This window comes from Sorex fumeus, unplaced genomic scaffold (assembly GCF_029834395.1).
Source record: "Sorex fumeus unplaced genomic scaffold, SorFum_2.1 ptg000130l, whole genome shotgun sequence".
NCBI classification, from domain to species: domain Eukaryota; kingdom Metazoa; phylum Chordata; class Mammalia; order Eulipotyphla; family Soricidae; genus Sorex; species Sorex fumeus.
In genome coordinates this window covers 6,707,193-6,725,722 of record NW_026606187.1, presented here as the reverse complement: position 1 = coordinate 6,725,722, position 18,530 = coordinate 6,707,193, and the positions used below count along the sequence as shown (strand labels likewise).

General features: G+C 49.5%; 1 protein-coding gene across 2 annotated transcripts in view; it reads right to left on the bottom strand.

Moving 5' to 3' along the window:
• Positions 1–18,530, bottom strand: part of PRKCB (protein kinase C beta) — a 338,310-nt gene that overhangs the window by 76,445 nt on the left and 243,335 nt on the right. For both annotated transcript variants that reach the window (XM_056138779.1, XM_056138780.1), the window contains exons 8-9: positions 15,204–15,300; positions 6,529–6,675 (exon numbers count right to left, since the gene is read on the bottom strand). In XM_056138779.1, coding sequence (XP_055994754.1) covers positions 6,529–6,675; positions 15,204–15,300 — 244 coding nt within the window. The remainder of the gene's footprint in view (positions 1–6,528; positions 6,676–15,203; positions 15,301–18,530) is intronic.

Genomic DNA, 18,530 nt, shown 5'->3' with positions numbered 1-18,530 from the left:
AACCAGGGCTGCAGAGGGAGAACTGTGGCCGAGCCTGGTGGCTCTTCCAGGCTCCCTTGCACCGGGGGTGACCATGTGACTTGTTCTCGATCAGAGTGTGGGCAGGCTTGATGGATGCCACTTCCAAACCAAGACTTTTAAGAAGCAGCTTGTGCCTCCTCCGTAATTTCTTCCCCCCCCCCTTTCCCGCCCTCTGAATGTAGACAAAAACAAGACCGTTGGGATTAATGGAACCATAGAAATCAGAAGAAACCCTTAATCACCAGATGGGGAGAGTGGGGGAGGCCGGTAATAGTCATTTCGGACGGTGACATGAATGAAATCCAGCTTCTATTGTGTCTGAGTCTGTATACGTGTGTGTGTGTGTGTGTGTGTGTGTGCGTGTGTGTATGTGTGTGTTAGAGAGGAGTGTGGGTGTCAAACCCTTAAATCTATCCAGATTAATAAGATCCACCCTGGCTACAGAGAGCAACCAAGCTGGGGGTGGGGGTGGGGTGGTAGGAGAAGGTCAGGAAAGGCGCTGTTCTGGGCATGTTTTGACTCCCTCTTTCCCTCTTGCAGAGTGAATTCGCTTTACCCTGCCACTAGCGCTCCCCCCTTTCCCCCGCCCACACCCTGCTCACAGAAACCTTCATGGGCTTTAGCTGCACCACACTCCAGCAGGCTCTCCCAGTTTCCATCAAACACCAGAGTTGCACCTTCCATCTGCCAGTGTGATTTTTTGATGACTGTTTATCCCACCCATTGGGTTTGAAGGATGCACCGTCCAAAAACACATACGCCTGACTCACTGCTTTGTGCTTTATGTCGCAGGTAAGAGCATCTTAAAATGATCAGAAATAAACACTGACTTCCGGTCAAATGAGAGGCGTGCTGGAAAGGTCCCCCTCTCAGGGGCCAAGTGTCTGCACCTTGCTCAGAAATGCACTGGCATGGGCTGTCAGAGAGACAGATAGATGGCCACAATCTAGGAGGAAGCAGATGAAGCAGATGCCTTCTAACGCTGCTGATGGGATTGAGGCATAGGGCATTCGACCATCTGAGTCTTCGCACTTTTCTGTACTTAAATTTTTCTCCCTAATAAAATGTTGAGGGCAAATTTCAACAAGAGGAGGGGCCATAAGTACATAGCATAAAGAGAAGAATCTTAGGTAGAATTTCTTTTAGTAATCATAAAGGTTTGTAAGTACTTCTATTATTACCTGACAGTATGCCATGGAGATATAAGAAAGAGTTCGCCCTTCCTTCCTTCCTTCCTTCCTTCCTGCCTGCCTGCCTGCCTTCCTTCCTGCCTTCCTACCTTCCTGCCTTCCTGCCTGCCTTCCTTTTTTCCTTCCTTCCTTCCTTTTTTTCCCTTCCTTCCTTCCTTCCTTCCTTCCTTCCTTCCTTCCTTCCTTCTTTCCTTCCTTCCTTCCTCCCTCCCTCCCTCCGTTCCTTCCTTCCTTTCTTCCTTCCTTCCTTTCTTCCTTCCTTCCTTTTTCCCTCCCTCCCTCCCTCCCTCCCTCCCTCCCTTCCTTCCTTCCTTCCTTTTCTCTCTTTCTTACTTCGAGATTACACCAGGTGGCGCCAGGACTTATATCTGGCTCTGTGCTCAGAGATCACTACTGGCGGTGCTCAGGAGATCATATGGGTGCTGGGATCAGCCCAGTCAGCCATGTACAAAATACACACATTCCCTGCTGTACTACTTGTCCTGGCCTGAGAGAGTCCATTCCTTTGAACAGACATGTTCCACTATTATCGTTACTTTCACCTTCCTGATGAACATGGGGCTAGTTTCATTTTTTCCATAACGTAAATGATTTCTACGAGAGAGCTTTTGCAGAGATCTTTGGTGCTTCTGCATTTGAACATAACATGGTGCCTGTGTTAAATCAACGTCCAGTACACGGGATCCTCCGTGGGTAAGAGGCAAAAGAATACAAGAGACTAAGAAAGCCTCCATCCAAACCTGGCAGCAGGTCTGAAAGACTGGGACCACCTAACGCATCACCACCAGCACAGCTGCAGCCCCAGACGGCAAGTCATATTAGCATGAATTAAACAGTTCATGGGTGTTGACTAAGGCAGCGCTTCAGCATTCGAGGAATCCATTTTGCAATGAGAAGCATCGCATCAGTGCTGTTTCCATACAGATACCCCAAGTGCCCACTTTGTTAGGAGGACCATTTATCTAATCCATCTGGACAGTTTCTCTACACCCCTGCCCATGGATGCAGAGCAAGATGGAGCCCAATTTGAACCCCACTAATCACTTCACAACCTCAGAGGTTAAAATGTGTGATCTGAGCAGCAGTTGGCAAAGCGAGAGGAGGCTCAAGAAATCATAAATATAGAAAGTGAAGAATAAGACTAGAAAAGAAACATTCACTAATGGTTTTATTTGACTGTTCTGGAATATTCTAGAACATTCCATATATTTCCAAGTGCAAATTTTTACCTCTTCAGGAAAGTTTAAGAAAGCAAACTCTAGGGCAGGGAAGACAGTTCAAAGAGCTGAAGTGCATGCTTGGCCTGTGTGAGTTTGATCCCCAGCACCTCAGGGTTCCCTGAACACGACCATGGTGACCCTGAGTTTCATCTGAGTGGTCCCTGCGCCCACCCCAGGCATGCCTAGAACTGTCTCCCACCCATCTCCCCAAAGAAAGCGAACCCCCAATTTTTGTTTTGTTTTATGCTTATTGAAAAGCTATCCACGGCTATGCTCAGGAGACACTTCTGATTCTGTGCTCAGGGATCACTCCTGACAGGGTTTGAACCACGGTGTGTGTGTGTGTGTGTGTGTGTGTGTGTGTGTGTGTGTGTGTGTGTCCCCTCTGTGGTACTGGGGATCAAATTGGGGTTGGCTGTGTGCCAGGCAAGCACCCTAAGCCCTGTACTGTCTCTCCAGTCCCCAACTATTTTTGTTTTTCACTTTTGAAACAGGGGTGAAAGTCAATGGCCTCACACTTAACTTTTCTCTTCTTTTATTTTCACAGGTCTTAGCTCCTGGATTCCAAGGTCATGCTTACTAAGAGGGCAGCTCTGATGAGCAAATTTTTCTAGGCCAGATCCGATACAGAGGCCTGGGGGAAGGGAGGTATGAACAGAGAGTCCCTCCTCTCCCACACCCCTCCATCAAGGTGGATATCTACCTAAAGCCATTCCTGCTTCTGGCTAAGGGGGTTGATCTATAGACAGACCCTGGCTGTAAAATGCTGTAAGCAGGCATTCAGATCTCAGACCACATTCATTTAAAACCATGATGGGCAAGACTGGAGTTGCAATGCATCTCTCTAGGTTCTGAAGGATCACAGAAGCTTTTGGTCTGGTGTTTGCTTTCATGGTGTTGGGATGTTTTCATCTATGATGTATTTGATGCCTGGAACAGAACTTCTCAATTATTTGAACAGTTTCCACGGAAACACATGATCTCGTCTCTCTAATCCCCTCGCTGTTCCCCCATGGCCCATTCTGCCACTTCTCCACCCCCTAATCCCAATCTTTCCCCAAGGCCCTCTGGAATTTGGCTTCATCAATCAAAACCCCTTCCACTTGGATGCAGATAGAGGAGCACGGACAAGTGGGTCCAAAGGGGGCCCGGCAGTGTGTGGAGGAGGCTCACTTCTGAGTTAACAAGGACAAGAATAAAAAAAGGCATCTTCGGGCTTGTGAAATCAGCGGGGCAGAACCAGAAAGACGCAAAGGGAATGCACGCAAGGTTCATAATGCGGAGGGCGGCTGCCGCAAGGGAGTGGAGAAGACTGCTCAGTGTTTGTCCTTTTAATACCATTTTAATTATAAACCTTGCGACTACGCTGCTCATTAAAATGATGGTTTCACTGTTTAAAACTCCCCAACAACCTTAGCTTTTTTTTTTCTTGGATTTTTGCTCTTGGCGCCACACCCACGGGTGCTTGGGGCTTCCTCCTGGTTCTGTGTTCAGGGATCCCTCCTTGAATGCTCAGGGGACAACACGGGGTGCCCGGGATTGAACCCAGGTGGGTCACGTCCACGGTAAGTGCCTGACCTGCTGTACCCTCACTCCTGTCCGATAACTTAAGTGTTTTAGAACGTGTCCTTCTAAAGGCCACACACATGCTTCCTTCTTTCTCTTCGCGGACACCACCCCGGTTTGGGCATCCCAGTGCATCTGCTCACCCGAGCACTTTAAATCTCCTGCCTCCCCAAGGCTTCTGGGGACCCCCTTGTCATCCAGGCCAGGACTGCTGTCTAGCCCCTTCTTCACTGAGCCAGGACACTGCTGCTTACCACCGAGCGCCCACCAGCAGGCTGAGTGGGTGCCCTAGAGATGTCCAACCCTCTCCCCAGAATCCCTTGTAACGAAAGTGCTCTGCCCCACCCCCATCCTGCTCAGTCCCACTAGCTCCCTCCCTGCCTCACACCCAACTGCTGCTGGTACCCCCTGCCCCATCCCCGGCCACTCCCACCTGCTCCTTTGTGCCCCCTCTGTTCTCATCTCATTTTGCACCGGACTTTTCCACCCTTAGACCGGCCCCTCGGTCCACATATTCCCTCTCAGCAGAGAACCTCTGGACCCACAGTCGAAGCAGTGCACACAAACACACAGGCTCGGCCCAGAAGGAACACAGCCCGTGGGCACGGGAAGCACAGCCGTGACCACAGTCAAGCTTCTCGGGTGCAGCTTAGCGGGAGGATTAGGCACGAACCCAGACACAAAGGAGAAAAGGTGCAAGGGAGCACGGGAGAAGGAAGGGTCTCTTCGAATGGGTATCAGGGTGGGCTTCTCCGAAGAGGTGACATCAAAAATCAGATGGGAATTATGAGAATGCGCACCCATGCAGGGACCTTAGGGAACAAAGAGGCAAAGAGCCCTAAGGCAGCAAAGAGCTCAGTAGGTTTCAAAACGCCATTCCAGTTCCACCATTGTGGACAAAGCCCAGAGCAAGTCATCAGGCAGAGATCAAGAGCAAGTGAGCATTGACATGGGTTTGAATGTCTACTCTTGGGACAGGAAGTTACGCAGGGTGTGGCAGAAGACAGACTTGGCTAGGAGGCAGTCTTTGTTTTGGGGCCACAGACAGCTGGATTGGGGCTTACTCCTGGCCCTGTAATCATGGGTGACTCCTGGCAGTGCTCAGGGAACCACATGGGATGCCAGGGATTGAACCAGGGTCGGCTGCATGAAAGGCAAGCACCCTCCCTGCTGTACTATCACTTCAGCCTATCATGTCAGCTTTATAAGCATCCTCTCTCAGCTTTAGGACTTGCAAAATGGGAAGTTTATTGATCCTCTGAACCAGTATGGAAGCAGGGAAACCAGTTAGAGACCTTTGCTGCTGTCCAGCTGGGCTATAGAGCTCTCTCTGGCTCCAGCTTCATCTCCCTCTGTCCGTCCACCCCTCTCTCTCCATCTCTCGCTCCATCACCCTCCCCCTGTCTTCCCTCCATCTCCATCTCATTCTCTATCCCCCTCTTTTCTCTAGAAGTAAGAGGTTTCCTACTGGGCATGCGTTGGTGAAGATGCAGAGAAGTGAACAAATGCCCGCCAGACCCTGGAGGAAGATGCAGCTGGCCGCACCCCCAGTGGGTTGTCCATGACAGTGGTGAGGAGAGGGCCTGGGGAATCAGAGTGGACCTCCAGGTTCTTGATACAAACTACAAAGATGGGGCAAATTTTGATGTGTGTTTTGAACACCAGAGTCCACGGGCCGAGCTGGGCCTGAGACATATTTGTTGCCCACCAAGGAATTCCAAACCTCCAAACAACACGAAAGGCATTGAGAATAGTTATAACACCATCTTTTGCTCTCTCTCTCTCTCTCTCTCTCTCTCTCTCTCACTTTTTTGCTTTTTCAGGTCATACCCAGAAAAATCACAGGGGTTCCTCCTGGCTCTGTACTCAGGAATTCCTCCTGGTGGTGCTCGGGGGACCCTATGGGATGCTGGGAATCAAACCCGGGTCTTCCGCATGCAAGGCAAACGTCCTACCAGCTGTGCTATCGCTCTAGTCCAATAACACTATCTCAGCGTCAGTACCACAGGGTTACCTGGTTTCTGGAAAAGCCTCCGGAGTCCCAGGGTCCCAGGGTTGCCTTGAAGCTGTGCTGACCGCCACACCCCCATCCCTTCTCAGCTTGAGGACGGGCAATGGCCCTCCATGGTAATGGGGGCAGGGAATCCTGACTCCTGAGCACAGCCTGCAAGTTTTTGCGTGATCGTCCCCCTACTCAAATTTTGCTACCTCCCCAGGAGACCGGCAACGTGGGCACCTGGAGTGTGTCGGGCCATCCCCAGCCTCTGCTGGGTGCTCTGCCAGAGACACTGTCCAGGAACGCACGCCGCTTCAGGTTCAAACAGTCCCTTCTGGATTCGTGTGTGGTCCAGGGGCCATGCTTTTTCCTTCCGGGTATTTATTCTACAGAGCAGGGTCAATGGACCGTCTTGCTGTCCCCCTCACTGGGCTGTAAGGGCCACGGGAGCCGCTTAGGTTCGGCCTTGCCCTCAGTTACTCTATCTAGGTGCGGCGTTGCCCCGCTCTCCGCCCCCACTGCCCACTCTTCCTACCTTGCCAAAGCTGCCTTTGCCCAGCACCATCAGGAAGTTGAAGTCTGTCAGTTTCATCCGGTCCCGGTTGCTGTTGTTCTCAAATTTGGAGATGGTGTTGGTGGTCTTTTCTTCCGGTGTCTTGGACCCCTGGGCGATCTTGGCCCTCTGTGGGGAAAGCACACGGCACACGGGACAGAGCATTAGGAGGTGAGGGTGGCTCATGCGTGATGCCCAATGGTGCCCAGATGTGGCCTTGGCAGCTCGGCAGCTCCAGGTTGGGAGAAGAGCAGGACGTGCCTCGACTCAGTGCTTCTGTAAGTCTTGTCCCTCCCCAGGGACAGCCACAACCCCTCCTTGTGCTGCTCAGAATCCAGCTGCCTCCCTATCTCCAGTCCCACGGTGAGGACACTTCACCCGGCTCCCCTGATGCCACGCTGAACTACGGACGCTCTCTCACACCCAGGAGAGTCCCTGCTGCCTCGAAGGCTCAGGTGGCCGCTGGTTAGATTTAGGACAAGGACATCTGTGCCAAGGGCACACCTCATTCTCCAAATTCATCCCCTTCCCTGCAACCCCCTCTTCATTCTCTTTTCGCTTCCTGCAGGTCTCAGGGTCTGGCCCCCTTGAGGACTGCTGGGTGGGCCGGTCACTCTCGCCCCTTCACTGATCTTGGGAATTCCATTGCTCCCCCCAACCTCCTAGGGAAGCTCTCCTGGGTTGATTGGGTGGGTTCCTGCTTGCTTGCCTCATGCGCTGCCCGCCATGAACACTGGATGACCACTTTCCTTTCACTGGTTTCCTCCTACCCACAACCCCACCCCAAGGAACTGGAAACTCTGCCAGGGCACGGACTATTTCTCCTCCACTGCCATTTCCCTGACCCTGGGAACCATTTTCAGGAACGCATCTGGTTGGGAAAGCAGAGGAGGGACGAGGGCTGTGTCTGTCCCCAGTGCGAGAGGAGGGGTTTTCTGCCACCTGCAACACCCGTGTCACCTCAAAGGCAGCAAGTGAGCAGAGAATGGGGGTCTGGCCCTGAGCTCGCAGCCAGTGAGACAGAGCTGCTGTGTTTGCTTTTGGGGGTCACACCGGGCGATGCACAGGGATTACTCCTGGCTCTGCACTCAAGAATGACTCCTGGAGGTGCTCAGGAGACCATATGGGATGCTGGGACTCAAGCCCGGGTCACTCGCTGTGCTATCGCTCCAGCCTCGCTGTTGTGCTTGCTTTGAGGGGTGAGACATGGTGTCACAGTGAACTCTGGCTGGACAGGCTGCATGACCCTGAGTCCCTCGGATTCTTCTCTGACAGCCCCTCACTTCTTTTCTTAAAAATCTTTCCCCTTTTATTTAGACACCCTGGTTTACAAACTTCTTCATGATGCACGTGTTACCGGCACTCAACATTCCAACCCTAGTCTCACCACCAGTGTGACCTGTCCCCCAGCTACCACCCCAAGCCCCCTCTGCAGGCACCAAATCATTCATGTTATATGGGTTGTTACGACTACATGGCTAATGGAATTATCCAAAAGTACTTCCGCAAAAGGAAACTGGTGAAAATTATTTGATCTCAGCATGGGGTCCCTGAGGCGTTGTCTGAGGGTTTACTGAGCTGCTGTTGCTAGCTGAGCCTTTGGTGCTCATGTTTTTGTTTACTGAGCGTTAGCTGGCTTCTCTGTTGCTTCCCCATCTAATTTGGCATGCTCCTACTGGGCTGCCAGTACTGTGGAGTGCAAAGGCATCAAGGAAGGCAACTCTGGCTCCTGCTGGGAGCCTCCCGCGTGGAGAAGGGATGGAGGTGCTCTTCCCCATGAGGTGAAGGCACCCTGTGGTCTTTGCATCTGTCCATCCGTCGTGCTGACAAAGCACCCTCTCCCCTCGTTTTCCTTTTTGGTAAGGCACATTTTCAGAACCGAGTATTCAGAATGTTTTAAGAACCGAGAGGCCAATGGGAACACGCACCCCATCCCATGCAACAGCTATCTCCACACTGACCACAATGTGCACCCAAGCTCACCCATCACCCTCCAGGGCATACCTGGCCCTGCAGGTCCCCCCTCCCATCCCCCTCCCCACCCTGTCCATGCCGCTACCCCCTACCCCAGGCACCCCCTGTTCTGATTTCCAATCCCGTAGGTAAAGTCAGGTTTGTTCTTGAGCTTCACGGAAATGCAAGTACAGAGCACGACCAGGAATGCCCAGCTGGCCTCGGCCCCCACTTCCCGACAGAGCCTGTATCCCTGTCCCCACTTCCTGACAGAACCTGTGCCTGGAGCATCCTCTGCTCCCAGGTTTAACCCCTGGCAGCCAAGCCCAATGGGGTGTGTGTGTGGGGGGTTCCTAACCTCCCCCCCCCCGCCCGCAGGGTTTCCTGAGGGCCCAGAGGAGTGTCTTTTGTCCTTACTAGATGACGCATTTGGGGGGTTTTGTTTTGGGAGCCACACCTGGAAATGCTCAGGGCTGACACCTGGCTGAGCTCAGGGATCGTTCCTGGAGGGTCTCAGGGAACCCTATGGGGTGATGGGGGTCAAACCAAACTTGGCGTCATGCAAGGCGAATACCCCACCCTCCACTGTCCTATCGCCCTGCTCCCCTATTCAGATGACTTGGTGGGTTCTCAGATGATTCATGATAGTCCCCAGGAGAGCGTCTTGTCCCAGCCCAGGAAGTGGGGTAGACACTTGATCATGCTCCATGAACATCCCTCAACTCCGGGTCCCGGGTCGGCAATCACACTCACATGTAGGTGGACGGGACGGCACACCCTAATATTTCCAGAACAGAAGCTCTTAATGAAGGACTGAAAGAGGAAACCTCAGTTTTCCCTTGCCAGAGAGAGAGAGAGAGAGAGAGCGAGCCAGTTCTCTACATGTTCTGTCTCTCCCCCATCAACCTGACACACATTCCAGCCCCAAGGTTCTGCCTCAGCACTCCTGGGCTTCCCAGGAATACCAAACTCTGCCCTGGCCTCTAGGCTGACAGGGAAACTGAGATCACTGGCATTGATGCCTGAAAGATTTGTGTCCCTTCCCCCACTGGCCCGACACATTTCATTCCCAAAGTCCTGCCCCAGCAGCCAGAGATTTCCAGGACCATAAACTCTGTCCTGGAGCCTAGACCAACAGGGGACCAAGATGAGGGGCAAAAAATACCCAGAGAGATTCAGACCAGCTAGACAACCCTGTGATTCTCTGGCATCTTTTGTAAATCCTTGTGAAGTGAGAAGGAGTCCAAGGAGCCTTTAAAAGGGCACCCACAAAACTCCCGTTAACTAAGTCCTATTCTAAGTCCCTCCCCACTGGCAGAAGCTCCTTTTCTTGCCTCTTCTACTTTCCAACAAGCTTTTCTACTTTTCAACTCTGAGTCTGAGTCTCTTTATTATTTAATATTTTCTTTTTCTTTTTAAAATTTTTTTAAATTTATTTTTTTTGGTCACACCCAGTGATGTTCAGGGGTTACTCCTGGCTCAAGCACTCAAGAATAACACTAGGCGGTGCTGGGGGGACCATATGGGATGCTGGGTGTTGAACCTGGGTTGGCCGTGTGCAAGACCAATGCCTGACACTACCCGCTGCACTATAGTTCCTGCCCCTCTTCAATATTTTCAAGAATGAAAAGACTGAAGAACCTGGGCATCACAAATGCACAGAGGCCCGCCGCCCTTTCTGCCTCAGCTGCACCCAGAGCTCCTCCCTCTCCCGCCTCCATCTATCATTGCCTCCGTGTCCCCCTGTCATCTCTGTGATTCTATATCAAACCGGAACCACAGGCGCTCCCTGAATCCTGGGGGCCCTGAGCAGACAGCCCATCTGTAAAGGACCCTGGATCCATGGGCTGCGGCCAGGTCAGACAGAAGCTGGGCGCCCTGAAGACCCTGTTTCTGTGGCTGTTGTCTAAAGTGGAGTTACAATCTGTGCAGTTGGGGGAGAGGCATATAGAGTGGTGTGGGTGTCCCTGGGGGGGGGGGGGGTCAGCGGAGAACTGGATCATTGCTGTGAGTGCAGAACCTGCCCTTTGGGTGGCTGACATGTGTGAGTGCAACATATGTGTGAAAGTGACACATGCCTGACTTTGACATGTGTGACATGCGTGTGAAAGGGACATGTGAGAGTGATGCACGTGTGACATGTGTGTGATGTGAGTGACACACATGTAACTGTGCCGTGTGTGACATCTGTGTGAGAGTGATATGCATGTGACTGATATGTGTGACGTGTGTGACATGCGTGTGCTTATGGGGAGAGAGAGAAAGAGGGAGGGAGGGGGAAGGGGAAGAGAGGGAGAGAGGGAGAAAAAGAGGAAGATGGAGGAGAGAGGAGGAGAAAGAGGAAGAAGGAGGGAGAGAGAAAGGGAGAGAAGGAGAAAGGGAGATGGAGTAGGGGGAGAGAGGGAGAGTGAAGGTGAAAGAGGGTGAGGAAGAAGGGGAGAAAGGGGGAGAAACGGAGAGGGATAAGGGGAGACGGGGGAGAGGGGGAGAGAAGGGGAGAGACAGAGAGAGGGAGAGAGTCGCAGGCCTCCAGCAAAGCAGGGAGCTGGCACTCAAACCCAGCATCCTGACTCCCAAACTACCTGCTCAGAGCTTCTGAGCACTGTCCTGACGCCTTGGCAGGGGCACCCTAAGAGTCTGGGCTGTGACCACTCCCGATGACTGCCCGCGGCTCCCTCCTTGGTGCCAGGAACTCAGCATGGAAGCACAGCCTACAGCCGGGATGCTGAAGGGCTGGTGAGAAGGTTGGCTGAAACAGGACGGATGGGGAGCGAGGGGAGAAGGCTCCTGTTTCCTGTTTCCTGTCCCTGGACGGGGAAACCCCCAAGGCACACAATCCCCCCAGCTCTGCCTGTTCTCCAGCAGGGTTGCACCCCCGCGGCCCACGGTGTCCCAGTGTTCCCTCGCTCCATCTCTATTCTTTCCCCTTTCCTTTTTTTCCACACCGTTGCATGCCAGCTCTAAGTCGGTCCTGGGGACCACCTCCAGAGAAAACTGCCCGCACTTGAAGCCATAAAGTCTGTCAAGAAACTATTTGCAACTTGAATCCTGGGAGTCTATTTCTAGAGAAGCTCAAAGAAGGATAATGAGGAGTTTGGGAGAATGTCGGGAATTGCCTCGACTGCTCTCCTTTCTCTGGACCTTCATTTCCTCACCCACAGGTGAAAAAATGGGGGTGAGCCCCACCGTCCGTTCGGGGGGGATCATGAGGACTGAGCGCAACACACTAAATCAGACCTTGTACATAGCACGAATTTCATTCGATTTTTTAAAACTCCAAGACAGTTGGAATGCTTTTGGTACTATTCCAAGGAGTCCCACATGCAATCCCAGATTCTGTCCTAGGCCCAGTGATCCTACCGGTCTAGTGAACCCCCCTCCCCCAAGCCCCCACCCCTGGTCACGATCCAATTAAAGCCAACACTGATGTTCTGAAGTATACCACGTGTGGCAACAGTACCGAGTCTATTCTACCGTGAAATTCTATTACCCCAATGCCAGCAGCTCAATTTTCCCGTCACTCAGAATTCCTCCAGATAAGAGGCTTGAAAGTAATTTCTGAGTCATTCTGAGCGCTAATTGGTTATCGCGTGGGGATTACATTTCTCACGCTCAAGGTCAACTGAAATTTCTCTATGTGCCTGAGAACAATTTTCAGTTTGTTGGAAATATTTTCTTTTTTTAATCAACAACTATGGTGGGGTGCGATTATAATTCAGGCATAAACAAGCATTTGCAGGCTCTTGCTAGAAATAAAGAGACATATTTTGTTGCCTGAAGATAAAATCATTCTTTTGCTTCCAGCCAACAACTGGCCCGGACAAATGCTTTGTGCGGGGAAGAAATGTTTTCTTTGGGTTATGAAATGTCACCCCGATGTCCTGGGATTGAAGAGATTTTCTGGCCAAACTGAGACTTTGTTTTAAGCAAGAAGATCCTGGCTCTGTCTTTCAGACACAGCAGCATATTTGCAACCAAATAACTGACAGATGCAACTTCATCAGAAAGTTGAGTTGAAGAACTGGAGAGAATTCTCCGGAAGGACTGGTATTTGATCCTGCTCACCACCTTCCAGTTCTAAGTTCCACTGACTGGACAAGTCCCGCCACTGTCTTTCAACTCTGACTCTTTGGGGATGGCTCTCTGTGGCCCAGTTCACTGGAGAAAGACTGAGAGTGTCTATTCCATACCATTCTAAGGCACAGCCCTTCCATATAAGCTCATCTACCAGCCTTGTTCCAGAGACTCATAAATAAATCTTGAAAGAGATCAACTAGCCGCAAAACTTTCTCGGCACCCATTCCCAGCTGAGACCTCTGGGGTACTGCACTCATGCCCCAAAGCCACACCATGCCTTTGGTCAGACTCCATCACCTTAGGCCAGAGCTTCACAGAGAACCTAATCCGCAGAAAACTTCAGATGCATGGGTATTTTTGGCTGAAAACTCCTAGGAGTCAGGAAGGGTGACCTCCCCATGCTTCCCAGTACTCCCTTGAAGCTCCAGCAGCTGCTGCTGCCTTGTAAGTTCAACTACCAACCTTGTTCCAGAGACTCATAAGCAAATCTTGAAAGAAAATAAACAGAAATGTGTGTGCTTGTGTGTGCGTGTGTGTGTGTGAGTGTGTGTGTGTGTCTAGATGAGGGGAAAGTCCACAAAGCTTTTGGATAAATGACCTTGCCCAATTCATTATGGCTCTTCTCTGTTTTCTACCTATTTCCCCTCCCTTGCCTTGAATCTTCCCTTGGTTCTCTCTCTGCTACCCACACCGGACTTTGCTCCCACTCATGCCATTCAGCTATACCTCTCTGACTCAGGACCTTTGTACATGATGTATGTGGCCTACGTGAAATCTGTCTCCTTTTGACTGATTGCCCTTAAAGACTCTGACCTCTCAGATAGGATACGTGTCCCTCCTGTGTGTTCTTCAAGTATCCCGGCCCTCTCACTGTCCTGGTCATACTTTACAAGGAAAGTATGTGTGGTTGATGACGAGGAATGACAGCAGTTGACTTCCTTTTGGATTTCACACCTGGTATTTTGAGTTTCTTTTGAGTTAGTGGGCCATCATTGCTTCTCTGGAATTGATTTCCCACCAGACTCTATATATTGAGTTTCCTTGAACAAAATGTATTTTCCCTTCTGAAATGACTTTAAAATTACTCCACACAACACATAATGAAAGCACGCAAAAGCCATCTTTCCCAAACATTTTCATCATAAAACCCGGGATGTGTCCTATAGAGCCACCACTTTAAGACAAAAATGGGTATTGTTTGGCCCTTCCCCAAAGAGAAATAATTTATTGGAGGTCAAGGCAGTGAATTCAAGGTCAAAGCCAAGAACTCCTTCTCCAACAGAATGTTCAGACCCACATGGGGATTTCACAGTCTCCAATGCCATCAACTCCCTTTGGCCAGGAATTTCCCAACTCAGTCCAGTGACTCGGCCCCCCAAGCATCACTTCTGAAAAAATGGTCAATAGAAAGGAAGGCCAGGTCCTTGTTAGAAAGCTCCCCACAATATGGGGAGGGCAGGTAGGTCAGGAAAGGGACTGCTGTGTCCATGACAGGGGGCAGTGTCACTCTGCACAAGAACTGGGTGCTCAAAGGAAGGAGAGTGACATGCATGGGATCCTTTCACCAAGCGCATTGCAAGCCACAGTACCTGGAAGGGAAAAGGCAAAATTCCTGGCACAGAGGAGGGTGGGGGTGGAAGGGAGTGTGGGACATTGGTGGAGGGAAGGAGACACTGGGAATGGACAGGTGCTCCAACACAGCACGTCTGCCACTCAGGAACAATTTTGTAACTCTGGATCTCATGGTAGCACTGCACTGTGGCACTGTCCTCCCATTGGTCATTGATTTATTCGAGTGGGCACCAGTAACATCTCCACCGTGGGACTTGTTGTTACTGTTTTTGGCATATCAAATACACCACAGGGAGCTTGCAGGCTCTGGGATACTCTCGGTAGATTGCTGGGCTCTCAGAGAGGGACGAAGGAATCGAACCCGGGTCGGCTGCATGAAAGGCAAACGCCCTACTTGCTGTGCTATGATTGAGTAAAATTTTTTATTAACTTGTTTTATTAAATCACTGTGAGATAAACAGTTACAAAGTTGTCCACAATTGGGTTTCAGTCATACAACGTTCCAACACCCGTCCCTTCACCAGTGTATATTTCCCACCACCAATGACCCCAGTCTCCCTCCTTCCACCCCAACCTCATCCCCAGTCTGCCTCTATGTCAGGCACTTTCTTCTTTGTCTGCCTGCCTGCCTGTCTGCCTGCCTGTCTGCCTGCCTGTCTGCCTGCCTGTCTGTCTGTACTGTAGGTTATCATATATATCCCTTTACCTACTTTTAATAGATTCAATACATTTTTAAAAAAATCACTCCTCTTCCATATCCTTCCTTCCCCCAGACCCCCCTCCCAGTCCCTGCCCCCAATTACTGCCCCAGAGTGATCGCCCTGACACACTCTCTAGGGAAGGTCTAAGATCAGAACGAGAACGCAGCTGCACCAGGTGACCAGCCCCTCATGTCCCCTGCAGGACAAGCAGATGTTTCCTAGAACCACAGTGCGAAAGGAAACAGCCGCTCCAGCTCAAACCCGGGGAACATAGGAAAAAGCGCCCCGAGACCAACGATGGCGGCAGGATTTCCCTGAGAAGCAGAAAAGACGCAGAACGGGCGGGCGTCTCACCTCGAATTTCTGCCGCAGCTCCTCATTGCCCTCCCCTCCTTCTGGAGGCACCGGCACGTTGAAATACTCTCCTTCCTCCTGACTCAGCAGCTTGAACCTGGGGAGACAAGACGATGAGGCTGGGTTGGTGACTGTACAGCAGGGTTCTGCTCCTGGGAGAGGGCCCGGAGGACATGGGAACACCCAGCTTTAGCACAATGGGTCAGCGGCGGGGGCAGTTTTCTTTGGGGGGTGCGGTGTACCTGTGTTTATAGCCATGCTAGTCATTGCGACAGCTGTTTCCCAGATGCCAGAAAAAAATGGCACATTCCGGGTTGATAGAATGTCACATTCCCTGTCTACGACACATCTTTCTTGGGTGTGTCATCTAGTCATCTATGACGTCACCTATTTCTGCCCATATGGTGCTTTCCTATTATGACAGGGGCCGGGGAAGCCCCTCTTATCAACTTCTTCAGTTGGGGATTTCAACCACGTGCTCTGAGCCCATTGGCACTCAGTGACACACAGAGGAATGTGGACTCTATCCTGCCAGGTGGATGCTCTCTGCAGAAATATTCCCAGGAATCAGAGAGACAGGACTATGGGGAAGCGCTTGCCCCCATGCAGCAGACCCCTATCCAATCCCTAGAGCTGCAATATGGTGCTCTGAGCAATATCAGGAGTGATCCCCGGTTGCAGAGCCAGGAGCAAGCCCTGAGCATAGCCGGGTGTAGGTGCAAAGCAAGCCACCAGAGCAGAAGTTTCCAAAAGGGTTCCCTGCTCAAGGCCATGAGTTAGGATTTCTGAAAAATACAAATACAGGGGCCAGAGTGACAGTAAATCAGTACGGCATTTGCCTTCCATGTGGCTGACCTGGTTCAATTCTCATATGTTCCCTGAGCCTGCCAAGAGTGATCCCTGGGCAGAGTCAGGAGTAAGTCTCAGAACTCCCAAAGACCAGGACCCCTGATCAGGCAGAGTAAATTTCTAAAACTCCTAAGAACTTCTTTCTCCCTTCATCTAGAGCTGAGTGATTAGATCAGGGGCTTTAGGCTTTTCTGTACTCACCCTCCTATAAGAATAAACAAATAAATCAACAATCAGATACTTATTTAAACCCAGGGTGGCCCAGATAACCCCTGGCACTGGTAGGACCCAGGCTGCACCCCTCCCTCAAGCCTTTGCATTTAGTCGAGGTACTGTTGACCAGGAATTGCTGGTGGGGGCCCCAGAACTCCTGAGAAGCAGTTGAGAGATTCTTTCCCCATAAGAAAAATCAAACAGAAATGCTTCTTTCTTTAAGCAGCCACTATGAGGAATAAGCTGAGAGTCCCCCTGGAAAGACAAACAATTCTAGAACTTGTATTTTCACGAGATTCAGGAGGCTAATGCATCTATGAAAAAGGCACATCTGAAATTATGAAAGATTACTTTCAGAAGAAAATATAATTACCGAATTTAAAAATCCCCTGAAGATAGTAAATACCAAGAGAGGTCATTCAAATAACTATTAGTGAATCAGAAGGCAAATTCAAGAAATTTTTCTGACAGTTGATTTGACACTTATATTCATTAGATGGAATCAAATGCCTTATAGACCAGTAAGAAAATGCTTATTTCCAAACTAACATAAAATATAAGAGGGGGAATACTGTAATAAAGATGTCAGCAAAGCGTTATTAATCACATTTTATATAGAAAGTTCTTATAGATCAATACCAATGTAATAGGCAAAAGCCTGGACATTTATAAAGACAAATGACAACAGTATAAATTTGCAACAGTAACAATATCTACAGTGCATGTTACAAATCTATAACTATATGTGAATAGTAACTAAATCTGTATAATAACGGGTATTACGTGCATGCAACTATGTATAATGAACATTATGCATAATAAGCATGTATAACCAATGACTGTATATTTCACAAATGTAACTGCATAAATAATGTACATTCCCTATTTGAAACAATGTATAATTAGAAACTAAATATGTATAATCTTTGTATCATAAGCTTTAAAACTTATAATATCAGATGCTGACAAGTATGGGTGAAATAAAGTCTCACACAGCACTGGTGAAAATGCAAATTTACTGAAAAACATTGCAGATCACTTGGCAAATACTTTAATAATAATAATACATATGTTCTCTAAGTCATCAATTCCATGCTTAGGAATTTATTAGCGAATAATTAAAGTCATCCACAAAGATTTGGCTACAAGTATGCTCACAACAGAATCAGTTATCTGGGTAAGCATGACAATCCTTAGAATTTGATTATTGGAGTCTAATCTATAGATCTGCCTCAACTTACATGCACCATTTACAATGCAACATCATTTTTAATAGCTTCATGTCCCGCCATTAAGATGATGTTGTTTGAAATCGTTGAAGCCAAAATTCGAGGGGAGAGGTTCAGAACGCCATGTTGGGTGGAGAATGCAAGCTGCCAAATGGGGTAAGACTTCACATTTGTTTCTTACACAGACTGAGAGAGAAAACAATTTTTATGCAGACTGGAGAAAGAGAATGGTCATGGCAAGAGTGACAACTTCCAGGCAGTGGGATTCAATCAACCCTTTTTATTTTCTTTATTTTACTTGTTTTACATGTTTCTACTAATGGTCCAATTCATAGTGATAAAACTTAACGGAGAGTTTACTATTTGCCAGACACACACTGCACTTATATTAACTCCTATAACATCGCAACGATCCTGTGACTCACGCACCACTTTTTTCTCAAAAAGATGGAGCCCCCAAGAAGCAAAGCAGAAGCCAGTGGCTCACATTGGAACCTGGGACATTTGCCTTCAAAGCCTCACCTTGCTTTGATGCTTGTCAGAGAACCAACACACCATTCTTAGTAATCACAAAAGAAAGTATAAAGAAACCTAATCGCAGCTAACTATGGCTTAAGACACAGTTGTCTATTCAAAAAGAATGAAATCGAACAGGAAAGAAAATGTTTATTAATTAATTAGCACTGTAGCACTGTCCTCCCGTTGTTCATCCATTTGCTTGAGTGGGCACATCTCCACTGTGAGACTCGTTGTTACTGTTTATGGCATATCGAATATGCCACGGGGAGCTTGCCAGGCTTTGCCTTGCAGGTGGGATACTCTCGGTAGCTTGCTGGGCTCTCCAAGAGGGGCTGAGGAATCGAACCCAGGTTGGCCACATGCAAGGCAAACGCCCTACCCGCTGTGCTATTGCTCCAGCGATAATTAATTAATTAATTAATCAATTTTTTACAAGAGGAACACTGGGATCGAAATGATGGTAATAAAGCAGGAAAATGGTTTCCTCTGGGAAGAATCAGAGAGAATCTTCTGGGAA